The sequence below is a fragment of the Lynx canadensis genome, chromosome D2 (assembly GCF_007474595.2).
Source record: "Lynx canadensis isolate LIC74 chromosome D2, mLynCan4.pri.v2, whole genome shotgun sequence".
NCBI classification, from domain to species: Eukaryota; Metazoa; Chordata; class Mammalia; order Carnivora; family Felidae; genus Lynx; species Lynx canadensis.
In genome coordinates this window covers 40553055-40566422 of record NC_044313.2, presented here as the reverse complement: position 1 = coordinate 40566422, position 13368 = coordinate 40553055, and the positions used below count along the sequence as shown (strand labels likewise).

The window sequence follows — 13368 nt, the reverse complement described above, 5'->3', positions numbered from 1 at the left end:
AAAGCACGGGGTGATACACGTGATGGGGCTGAGGAGGGCCTGTGGACACAGTAAACGCTTGGGCCTGTCCTGGCAACAGGGGGAATCTGTTAAAGGATTTTAGCCAGGCAGGCACGTACACGATCAACTCTCACTCAGTAAGTCTCCTCCTCCAGGAAGACCTCCCAACACCCCAGTTCGGAACAGAGGTTTCTTCTCTGGTTTCCTCCGTGTTTCCTTCATCTCAGCACTTGACATACCACATTGCGACTGTCCTTCCTATAGACTGTCAGTTCCTTCAGATAGGGGCCTGACGTTGTATTGCAGCAGAGCCTGACAGAAATCAATATTTGCTTAATGAAAGAGAAAGCCCCAGTGTCCATGTGTCCCAGGACAGCACGGTGGCCCAGAAGCCCAGCTCCACACCTTTCACCTCTTCCCCTGGACAGCAGCTCATTGACAACACGGCCCAAAGGTTTGCCTAGGTTTCTGAGGGGGTACAGCCAGATTCCAGGCAGAAATTCCCCAGCTGCTCATCCGTTTTGTTCAGATGAGCAGGAGAGAGAAAGCCAGTTCATCTTACTGAGAACCATTAGCCCCTTATTTAATGGAATCAAATTTAATAAAAGGAGCAGTTCAAGCAATTCTGGAGGATAAATGAGGGTCTGGATGTGACAGAGATGCTTACAGTGACTTTAAGGAGGAAGCACAAGTGGTTTAATTTGGAAGTGAGTGAAAAAGTCTGCTGATCTGTGTGCCAGCCGGGCCAGCTTCCGTCCAGGGTGCAAGGACCACGGGCAATTCCCAGCAGGCACTGTGCTGAGGTCACCCCAACCGCCCTTACCCCATGAGGCATGTTTCTCCCCTCAGGATCCCCTAGATCAGTGCCGTATGTTTGAGAGATGTTAAGTATCCCAGGCCCCTCCCCAAAGAGCTTCTTCCAAATCACCCATCTGCCAGGCCTCTTAAAAACTCATTTCAGGCCCCCATCTCTGGAATGCAAACTAGAATAGGCTTACTTTTCCCTATTCCTCTCATTAAGTATAGCTTAAAGCCTAGATGTTACACGAAAACAAACATAAGAAAATCCTAAAAGGTGTAGAGAAGAAGGCAAAGTGGCTGAGGACCTTGGGAGCCCCACTGGACACAGCATGTGGCCTGAGGTCACAGTGTGGCTGCCACAGCTCCTAAAAATATGAGTCAATAAAACAGACTTTCGCTCTCCTCTAAGATTTCTAAATTATGTGTGACAGTTCAGGCTAAAAAATAACACGTCTATTGTAGTTCTCAGTGTCTGTAGAGGAAATATTGAAGAAAGGGACAGAGACACAATTGCCTCTTTTCACTTGAACTGTGAAAATGTTGACAACAATAGATGGTGATACGTTATGTATACATAATGTAATACCTACAGCAACCACTAAAAAGGCTATGAAAAGCAATATGTTCAAAAACACTACAGACAAATCAAATAGAATTCTAAAAGATGTTCCAGTAACATACAGGAAGGTAGGGAAAAGAGAAATGAAACAAAGAGAACAAGGAGAAATCGAAATATAAAGTGGCAGACTGAAGGCTGTAACATAACAATGTAAATTGTAAATGTGGACCAGTTAAAAATGATTGAGCCACATTCTGTCTACAAGAAACTCACCCCAAACATGATATAGATAGGTTGAAAGTAAAAGAATGGCAGAAGAAATGCAGGCATTAGCAAAAAGAAAAGAGGCATCAGTTATATTAATATCAGATAAATTTCAGAGCAAAGGAAATTATTAGGGCCAGAGATATTACATGACATTTTATTACATTACATAATTATAAAAGAGTTGATCCAACAAATAGACATAGTAATCCTAAATATCTATAATCAAACAGCAGAGCTACAAAATATGTGAAACAAAAACTTATAACACTGAAAGGAAAAATAGACAGAGTCACAATTAGAGTTAAAGACTTCGATCGGGGCACCTGGGTGGCTCAGTTGGTTGAGCATACAGCTTCGGCTCAGGTCATGATGTCATGGTTTGTGGGTCAGAGCCCCGCATCGGGCTCTGTGCTGACAGCTCAGAGCCTGGAGCCTGCTTCGGATTCTGTATCTCCCTCTCTCTCTACCCCTCCCCTGCTCACACTCTGTCTCTCTCTCTCTCTTAAAAATAAACATTAAAAATCAATCAATCAATCAATCAATCAAGGCTTCGATAACCCTCTCTCAACAAGTGGTAGAACAACTAGACAAAAAATTAATGATGATATGAAAAGAATTCAACGACACTATCAAACAATAGGACCCAACACCAGCAGAATAGGCATTCTTTCAAGCCCTTCTGTAAGATACACCAAGATATCTAGACTATATCCTGCATCAAACCTCAACTAAATTAGAGAAATTTAAATGATACAACGTGTGATCACAATGAACTCAACTAGAAATTGACAGTAGAAACATAACAGGAAATTTTCCAAATGCTTGGAAACCAACAATACTTTAAATAATTCATGGGTCAAAAAGCAAGTCCCAAGGGAAATCAAAGTATTTATTTACCAGGGCGCCCGGGTGGCTCAGTCGGTTGAGTGTCCGGCTTCGGCTCAGGTCATGATCTCACAATTTGTGAGTTCAAGCCCTGCGTTGGGCTCTGTGCTGACAGCTGAGAACCTGGAGCCTGCTTCATATTCTGTGTCTCCCTCTCTGTCTGCCCCTCCCCTGCTCATGCTTTGTCTCTCTCTCACTGTCAAAAATAAATAAACATTAAAAAATATTTATTTATCAAATGAAAATGAAGACACACATATCGGGGTTTGTAAGTTGCAGCTAAAGCAGTGCTGAGAGGGCAATTTATATCATAAATGTTTACATGAGAAAAGAGGAAAAGTCTTCAAACAATAATCTAATATCCCACTTGAAGAAACCAGAAGAACATCAAAATAAAGCTAGAAGAAGCAGAAGGAAGTAAATAATAAAGATAAGAGCAGAAATCAATGAGATTGAGGAGCACCTGCGTGGCTCAGTCAGTTAAATGTCTGATTTTGGCTCAGGTCATGATCTCACAGTTCACTAGTTCGAGCCCCACATCAGACTCTGTGCTGATAGCTCAGAGCCTGGAGCCTGCTTCAGATTCTGTGTCTCCTCCTCTCTCTGTTCCTCCCCTGCTCACGCTCTTTCTCTCTCTCTCTCTCTCTCAAAAATAAACACTAAAAATTTTTTTAGAAAAATAGATCAGTGAAATTAAAACAGAAAAATAATAGAGAAAATCAATGGGGAAAAAAAACCAAAAAACAGTTCTTTGACAAACTGACAAACCTCCAGCAAGGCTGACAAAGGAAAAAGGAGGGATGACGCTAATTACCGGTATCAGAAGTTAAACAGGGATATCACTGCAGACCATGTAGACATCAGAAGGATAGTAAGGAAATATTGTGAACAACTCTACACACAAAAACTAGGTGACTTAGATAAAATGGACTAATTCCTCAAAAAGTACAAGCTATCACAACTCACCCAATATGAAACAGATACTGTGAACAGCCCTGTAACTATTAAGGAAATTGAATTCATAATCTGCAATCCCCCAAAAAGAAATATGCAGGCCCAGACAGTTTCAGGGGAGAATCCTAGCAAACATTTAAAGAAACACATACATCATTTATACACAAATCCCATCCAGAAAATAGAAGAGGAGGGAACACTTCCTAATTCATTTTATGAAACAACAATACTTAAACATTAAAACCAGAGAAAAAATGGTGCGGGGGAAAAAAAAAACTACAGACCAGTATCCCTCATGAATATAGATTCAAACAGCCTTTCCAAAATGTTATCAAGTAGAATTCAGCAAAATGAAGGAACTATACATCGTGACCAAATGGAGTCTATTCAGGGATGCAAGGCTAGTTGGATATTCCAAAATCCACCAATGTAATCCACCATATTAACAAGCTGAAGAATAGAATCACATGATCATGTCAAGCGATGTGGGAAATGTATTTGATAGAGTTCTACAGCCACTCATGAAAGAATATTTGGAAGACTAGGAAGAGAAGGAAACGTCTTCAACTTAACTAAGAAACTATAAAAAAACAACAACAACAACAACAAAACAACACCCTGCAAGTAACATCTTACTTAATAGTGAGAAGCAAGACGCTTTCCCACTAACATCAAGAACAAACAATCTGCCATCACCCCACCTGTTCAATAAAGGACTGGAAGTTCCAGCCGTCCAATAAGGCAAGAAACAGAAACAGAAAGCATACCATTCAGAAAGGCAGAAATAAGACCATTTGCAGATCTTGATCTATATACAGAATTGCAAGGGATCTAAAAACTAACACCTAGAATTAATAAGAGATTTCGTTAAAGTGGCAGAATACGAGATCGACATACATGAATCAATTACACGTCTACATATCAACAATTACACATAGAAAGAGCAAATTCACATACAACACAACGTACTATCACTCCCCCCCCAAAATACTTAGGTATAAGTCTAATAATTCATGTACAGGTCTCACATACTAGAAATTCCACAACAGGGGTGACTGGGTGGCTCCGGAGGCTACGCGTCCAACTCTTGATTTCAACTCAAGTCATGATCTCATGGTTAGTGAGTTTGGGCCCCACGTCAGCAAAGAGCCTGCTTGGGATTTTCTCTTTCTCTCCCTCTTTCTGTGCCCCTCCCCAGCTCTCTCTCTCTCTCTCTCTCAAAATAAATAAATAAACATTAAAAAAAAATCCACAACAGTAATGAGAGAAATAAAGAATCTTAACAAATGGAAATATAAACCGAATTCATGGAAAACACAACATAACAAAAATGTCCAATCTCCCCAAATTGATTTATAGATTTAATGTAATTCCTATCAAAATCCTGGCAAGATTCTTTTGTCGAAATAGATAAGATTATTCTAAAATTTACATGGAAAGGTAAAAGAAATAGAATTGCTAAAAAACTTTTTTTTGAAAAGTAAGGGTACCATCTTGAAACATATATACCTACAGAAATCAAGACTGTGTGGTACTGGCAGAGGGACAGACCCATATACCAATGGAAAAGAAAATACGACCCAGAAATAGTCTATAGAAGTATGATCAACCGATTTCTGACAAGGGAGCAAAATCAATGCAACAGAGGAAGGATGGTTTTTCCCACCAATAGTTCTGGGGCAATTGAATATCTACAGGCAGCAATAACAACACCAATTAAGCATCCTGAGCTAAATTCACAAGTAACTCTGGACGGCCCATAGATTTAAATATAAAATATAAAACTATATAATTTTGTGAAAGGTGAAGTGGAAATGGGGTGATTTATGTCAAGGGATTTTTAAAGGGAACCAAGAGGCCATGAAGGAGATGGGACTTATGTACATCCTCACCGGGTAGAACCATGAACTCTTGAATTGGGCCAAGCTGCAAATATTGCAAGGACTCAGCCTGAACACCTACCCACCTGCTATATATGGTAAGAGATTGTTCAGCGATAGCTTAGTAACCAATTATATTCAGTCAAGATTACTTTTCTATTGCCGACAGCAATGGAAATTCTTTGTAAACAATGTATAAGCATTCCCTTTGTCTTTAGACACCCTTGACTTCTGTCCCCTGGAGGGAAGCTATTTGGATTGCTGCCCAAACCTGTGTTTCCTGAATTGCAATTCTGAGGCCCCAAATCAAGGCTTTTATTTTTGTTTTTATTTTCAGTCTATTCTATTCTATTCTATTCTATTCTATTCTATTCTATTCTTTAGTTGACAACTTTTAAAAGAAAACGTAAAATAAAGTCTTGGAGACTTAGGGTGTGCATGGTGAAAGCTTCTCAAATGGGATATCAAAAGCATGATCCATAAGAGAAAAAATATCAGTAAATCAGACTTACTTAAAATTAAGTACTTTTGCTGTGTGAAGAACTCTGTGGAGAGGATGAAGAGATCAGCTAGAGACTGGGAGAAAATATTTGCAGGTTGCATGTTTGACGAAGGACTCATGTTCAGACAAATTAAGAACTCTTAAAATTCAATAGAAAAGGAAAAACCAAGCAAACCAGTTAGAAAATGGGCAAAAGTCATGCAGAGAATTCTTGCTTGATCAAGACATTTTGCCTCCCCTTTCTGGGGTCATGACTTCTTCCTTCACCTTCTGCAGCCTTTCTGAGTGACCCTAGTGTATCATTTTCTTTTGTTACATTTGTTGTAAACTGTTACACAGCAAAAGAAACCCAGCAGTGAAGAATTCTTTCCACCTGGAATCCACACACTGCTCGACTCTGAAACATTGTGTTGGCAGGAATCTGAAACAGGGGAAAAGCTGTCAGGAAAGATTTTTACAAAGATCTCAGGGACTAAGAGCCAAGGAATAAAGTGATGACTTTGACTTGTAAGATAAAAACGAATTTAATTCTCTTTACCCAGGCCTCTGCCATCTTTTCATTATAAATTAAGGGGGGAAAAAGCCTCTGCTCTCTTCAATAACTCTGGCTCTTTCAGTGAAGAATGTTTTAGCCACTGGAACATAATTAAAGTGATATTGTATTTCTTTTATTATCATGATTATAATAATACATAGATTTCAGCGGGTGCTTTCCAACAGAATTAAAACAGAGACAGATGGCTGACGTTTTGGTTGGAATTAGAGACCATAGGAATATTTTATATGGCAGCCTTTTATTTTTTTTTTTTTAATTTTTTTTTCAACGTTTTTTATTTATTTTTGGGACAGAGAGAGACAGAGCATGAACAGGGGAGGGGCAGGGAGAGAGGGAGACACAGAATCGGAAACAGGCTCCAGGCTCCGAGCCATCAGCCCAGAGCCTGACGCGGGGCTCGAACTCACGGAGCGCGAGATCGTGACCTGGCTGAAGTCGGACGCTTAACCGACTGCGCCACCCAGGCGCCCCAATGGCAGCCTTTTAAAGAGGAAGGTGCAAACCTCTGAGAAAATGCCTTAGAAATTTCACCAGATCTTATCAATAGCTATTCTTAGAACAATATTTTAGCAAAATTTAACAATATGGATCAGTTAGTAATTAAGTGGCAAATAATTTATTTAGAATTGTGACAAACATAATCCAAAATCTAGTTGTAAGTCTTTTATTATTATGTACATGAGCCTTTCTCAGATAGGTATCTTAATGCTTCCAAATGCAAAACCCTGAGAAGGATCCAAGAGAAGTTATGCTTTTTCTAGCACGAAATGGATAACTGAAATCATTAGACTATCAGGCAAACTCAAAAATGAGGAATGTTCTATGAAAAAAAAGGAGATGGAAGCTTCTAAAATATCAACCATAAAAGACAAAGGTTGTCTCGATGTTCCAGATAAAGAAGGCTAAAGAAACAAGGTTACCAAATGTAACACCTTCCCCTCCACTGGGTCCTTTGCTGAGCTCAGTGAAAGCTACAAAGGGCATTGGTGGGTGTACTGAAATACTGAGACAGTGAAAGCACTTTGTCAATGTTAACTTTCCTGTCGTTGATAACTATGCTGTGGTTATGCAAGAGATGGTCTCTATTCTTAAGAAATACACACTGACAGGGTGCCTGGGTGGCTCAGTCCGTTGGACATCGGACCTTGGCTCAGGTCATGATCTCACAGTTCCTGGGTTCCAGCCCCACATCGGGCTCTGTGCAGACAGCTCAAAGCCTAGAGCCCGCCTCGGATTCTGTGTCTCCTTCTGTTTCTGTCCCTCCCCTGCTCGCGTTGTCTCTCTCTCAAAAATAAATAAAACATAAAAAAAAGGAAATACACACTAATGTATTTAGAAGTTAAAAAAAATATGATATATACAACTTACTCTCAAATGGCTCTGAGAAAAAGATCTGTCTCTAAATATGTGTGTGTGTGTGTGCGTATATACATATATATATGTGTGTGTATATATATACACATAAACATATATAATATATACTAATTTGTTTTATATAAACGTATCTCTCTATAGACAGCACATAAGATAAAGCAAATCGTAATTTGATTAAGAAGTCAGCAAATCATATAGGTGTTCTTTGTATGATTTATTCTTACAACTTTTCTTTAAGTTTGAAACTATCTTGAAATAGAAGACTGAAAGAACAGTTTTAAAAGTCATGTCAGTTTTCCATGATGACACTACTACTTTCTATTCTCAGCTGGGAGGCAGTTTGGTATTAGAGCTAAAAATACAGCTTTTTGGCATCAAAATATTTGCATTTGAATTCCAGCAGTCCCACTCACCTGCTGTGGTGACCTCTGGTAAGCTACTTTATCATTCTGCGCCTCAGTTCCCTCATCTGTGAAATAGGCATGCTGATAAGAGCATCTGCTTTGTGGGCTATTTGTGAGAAACAAATGAAACCTACATAGAAGTGCCGGGCGAGGCACCATATTCAGAATCAGCTTTCAGGAAGTGGGTCGGTATGACGCTTTCCAGAAAAGCATTCTACATGCAAGGGAGAAGACATAGTAAGAGCTGAGTTTAATGCCAAAGAAGGAGGGGGAAAGGGCCAGGGAGAGGGAAAGGGAGAAAAAGGAGGAGGCGGGGGGAGAAGGAGGGGAAACAGATGAAGGAGAAGGAGGAGAAGGGATCTTACCTACAAGTTACCAAGATTCTAAGCTACAGTAAATAAAACAGTGTGACATGACTCAACACAGACATATGCAAAACGTGGCACAGAATAGGAATCCCATTAACAGTTCAAACACTCATTAAATGGGTATAAAATAGAAGAAGCATGGCGAAGCAGGAGAGAAAGGAAAGATTGTTAAATAAATGATATTGAGACAATGGATGTTTTATACCCCCCAAAAAGTAAAACTGGATCCTTTGTTTAGGCCACACACAAACACACCAAAAGTCAAAGAATGAAAAATGTGATTGTATCAAAGTGCGCCACCAAAATAAAAGATAAGCAATATACTGAGACAGCATATTTGTGAAAAATATGTAAAAGACCAATAACGAAAGAAAAATAACAAGAAATTTACAGAACAAAGAATCCTGGCTCTCTGGTAAATATACATTACATATTCTCACTAGTAATCGGGAACATGTAACCTAAAAACTTGGAGATAATATTTTACAACTCCGATAGGCAAAAAAAATGAAAAGTCTGACAATACTGAATCTTACTAAATCTGTAGAGGGACAGAGATGTCCAGATCTCACTAACGGAGAGCAATCTGGCAATATCCAATAAAGGGAGAATCGCACATCCCCATGACAATGACACCTCTTCCAGACTGTCTCCCAGAAGAATGAGGGTTCTAGAAGATGGAAAGGCCCATTGCAGCATCGGCTCCGGAGGCAAAAAGTTACAAACAACCCAAATTTGTCAGTACCAGAATGTATGACTAAATTATGATACAGTGTTGCATCGGAATCCAGTGGGCAGTTGAAACAGATGTATGTGATCAGAATGGGGAGCTAATGCAGCAGGTTGAGTATGCTGTGGTGACATTCAGGTCACAAGTTGAACACCTAGAAAGCAGCACAGGAAGGAAGTACAGAGGTGCTGTTTCCTCTGGAGGAGAGAGGAAAACCAGACAGAGGAGGGGAGCCTAAAGGGCATTAACTTCATTTGTGACATTCTGTTTCTCTGATGGATGCGTTGATTTACCTATCTCCCTTCAAATCCATGTATCTAAAACAACCAGCTGAGGTTTTTAATGTGTAATTCAAGGTGTTGAGTCCATATGTTCATTACATGGATCTCAGTTTTAAAAACAGTTTTAGAATACTTGAAAATTGGTTTTCCCAAAACTCTGCAGCTACTCTGGGCGGGGGGGGGGGGGGGGGGGGGGCGCGGAATAGTGGATCATGCAAGCCTTGACCTTGGAGTCATGCAAGCCTTGGAGTCTATAGGCAGAGATGCCTACCATGTCCCCAGAAGTCCTCACACACAGCTCTCCCACACATCCTGGGGTGGCCGACCTGGTCACCTGCCCTCAGTTACAGGGTGTCACTCGGTAATCCTCAAGATCTCTTTCACCAGCTTCTCATAAAGTCTCCACTATTTCTTACAACTTTCAACAGGCTATCATGCTTTTTTTTGTTGCACAGAAATTTATTTGGTATTAAGAATATATATAAGATCATTTTGAAAAATTTCAATCCAAAGAAACTAAAAGATGCCTCCTTATCCTATTTCCTAGAAAGAGTAAAAGGAAACAATTAACAATTTGCTGTATTTACTTCCAGCCAATTTTTGGAGAGGCAAGCAAACATATTGCAAAATATAACTACCTAACGATAACTCTGTAACTGTCACTTTGTCACTTCTCCTCTGTCCATGTCAGTTCCGAGGAAATTGTGTCTTTTATGTAAACATATTGGATATCATTAGAAACATTCAAGTATAATTGATTTAGCCAGATTCCAACTGAAAATCACTTGTTTCTGGTTTCCACTGGGGTCAGCAGTGCTGAAGCACCCCATTAAATATTTTGGGGAGGTTTTATCCTATTATTTCAACAGGATAAGTACCTGAAGGTGGAATTTCCAGATAAAAGATTGTGAACAGCTTACACTTTGCTACGTATTGTCAAATTGCCTTCTGAGAAAATTGGTTCAAGTAGTGTTCCAAATATCCAACAGTGAGTGCTCACCCCATGGCAGATACCAGGTACATGCTTTAAATGTGGTAACAGACTTGAGTTCCCTCAATAGCCCTATGAGATTGGTACAATCATTATCCCCAACTTACAGATGAGAAAACTGAGCAGAAAGGATCAACAGCCCGTTCACATCCCGGGACCGGTAAATAGCAGAAAAGGATTAACATTCAGCAGGTGTAGAGCTAGATACACACTCCAAAACGCTAGTTTCTCTACTAATAATATGTGAAAACACTAACCGGCTGTGATGTCTCGGCCAACGAATTAAAACCCCATCCATAAAGTGCAGATCATGGTGGGACCTCTTTCATAAATCTGTCGTAGGGATGGAATGAGCTAACTCGAGTGTTTAGGGGAGTATGCAGCCTATCGAGCGCACTCAAAATGTTAAATGTGGCTATTTGTTTTACTATTTGCGACCTTCAGCATTTTCAAGGTGTATTGTTTGTTTGGATTTCTTCAGCAAGCTGCCTGTTTGTACAATACGCACATTTTTTTCATTGGATTTCTTAAATTTAACTTCCTCCCCCTTCCCCCAGGACCCACTGGTTTGTATATCTAGGTAAGGTCAAAAGCAGACACGGGTTAGAACATCTGCCACCTTCTGCCGCTTTACGGAGCACACTTTGCATTTTCTGCCCTACACACTCTGAGTTCTTGATTATTGATTCTAGCCACCCCCTCACTGCCACTGCCACTCGTTACATGTGCCCATTTCCATGTGTAAACTGATAGATGCTGAGGCTCTCTGACTGACAGGCTAGCTCCCAGAAAGCCAAAGTCTTTGTTCGCTCCCAGGCTGGGTGCAGGCTTCAGGGACGTGGGAATAACACTGCCCATGTCCAGGATACAGGCTGTTGCTTCCCCGACAGAAGATTAGATCCAAAGACAGGCTGCTTGCCTTTGAGTTTTGACCCAGTGCAAGTTCTGAGAAACAGCATCTTTGTGGAGACGAGGGACTATTTTGTTGCCTTTTTAAGAGATAACAGTTAACGTCAAAGGGAATTTTGCAAGGTCACATGGCTCTTTCAACCCTGTCTCTGTCTACACATATCTCATGTCTAATCATCATTCTATGCCTCGGTCCCTATCTCTCTTGTTTTTTTCCTCCCTGTCTGCTTCTCTGGTCTTCTATCTCTCCCTCTGTATCTGGCCCTACTTTTCCGTTAGTCTCTGCCTTTCTCCCTTCTTCCTGCTTTTGATGCACAGAACTAAAGATGACTTTAAAAAAACCAGGATACTTCTGGGTGACTAAGAGCCTACTCCGCTCCCCAATAAGACTGATTCACCACTGACTATAAAGAAGCACCTACATCCCCACATTTTCTCATTTTATGTAATTATTTCGGTTTGACTTAATTAAATGGAGCTTAATTTTCATACAATTCTGGAAGCTAGGCATTATTATCCCCCATTTTACTGGTTCAGAAACTGAGAGAGAGTCTAAGAAGCTTGCTGCCGTTTGGTACCAATGGAGCCATGATTTAAAGCCAGGTTGGTCTAAGTCCCAAGCCCAAAGCTCTTTCTACCACATGACCCTTTCCTGTTCCCCTCTGGCCCAGAAGAAGCCTTTGTAAGTTGCAGCTGGAAGGAAACAAACAAAAATCATTTTCACTGCCTTGTGTCTCAAACTGAGAAAAGCTGTCTATTCAAAGGGACTCATCTGTGCTTCAGGGACTGAGCCCCAGTGAGCTAATGCTCCCCCAGTTTCCCACTCATTGAGGCACCCCTGCCATGGACGAGTCACATCCACCCTGTCTCTGCATTCCTCACTCACCTAGGAGAAGGAGGAGGGCTCTCAGCATGCTGGCCCCGGAGCCCATGCTGGCTTTCTGCTCCTGGCTCCCCTCCGAGCAAGCACTGTGGCTGTCTGACCCAAGGCTGTGAGGGACAGAAGCCACATTCCGCGTGACAGACAAGGCGGAAGCTGCCTTGTGGGGAGGCTGCTCAGTTCCTCTCAGCTCTGTCGAAGGGCAGGGCTGAGGGAAGTGCGTGTTGCCTTTGCCCTGTCAGTCGGTGGAAGGGAGCAAGCCCACGGTGAGGGCTCACTGAGGCACGCTGGGGTACTAGTTATCACCCAACACTATCTCCTGTGATCTGCCCCCCACCACACACACACAGCACAGGAACAGAAGGGCACCTGGGTGCAGAATCTTGCCCACAGACCCAGGCCGATAAGTCTGGGAGGGGGGTGTGGGCAAAGTTGGTCAACATGGATGTCCGGGTCCTGCAGAAACCCCTGTGGCTTTGGTTCAGGGACGACACCTCTGAGTCTGGGGAGGCCTATGACTCTCTTCTCAGAATAACATTTTTGATGTCCAGAATAAAGTAGCTAGGATCATAAAAGAAACCAGTTATGCTGAATCCAAATATTTATCCAATATCCAATAAAAAAGACTTATGATATGGAAATGTAGGTGCTTCTTTATCTGCACAGTCAACAGCAAGGTCTAGCCCAGGTGCAGTAACTACCACCATCCTGACAACATGACAAAGGTAAAGGATATTTAGAGCTATCTGCACCAGCTAAAATGTGGATGAAAATAGGGGCGCCTGGGTGGCTCAGTTGGTTAAGCGACCACCTTCGGCCCAGGTCATGATCTCACGGTTCGTGGGTTTGAGCCCTGCGTTGGGCTCTGTGCTGACAGCTCAGAGCCTGGAGCCTGTTTCAGATTCTGTGTCTCCCTCTCTCTCTGCCCCTCCCCCACTCTCACTCTGTCTCCCTCTGCCTCAAAAATAAATAAACATCAAAAAATTTAAAAAAAAATGGATGAAAATGTCTGCAGTTCCTACCAGCA

General features: G+C 41.4%; 1 protein-coding gene across 3 annotated transcripts in view; it reads right to left on the bottom strand.

Moving 5' to 3' along the window:
* TMEM273 (transmembrane protein 273) overlaps nt 1-12492 on the bottom strand; it is a 34402-nt gene extending 21910 nt beyond the window's left edge. For all 3 annotated transcript variants that reach the window (XM_030335028.1, XM_030335029.1, XM_030335030.1), the window contains exon 1: nt 12348-12492. In XM_030335028.1, coding sequence (XP_030190888.1) covers nt 12348-12393 — 46 coding nt within the window. In that variant the 5' untranslated portion in view covers nt 12394-12492. The remainder of the gene's footprint in view (nt 1-12347) is intronic.
* Between the last annotated feature and the right edge of the window lie 876 nt (nt 12493-13368).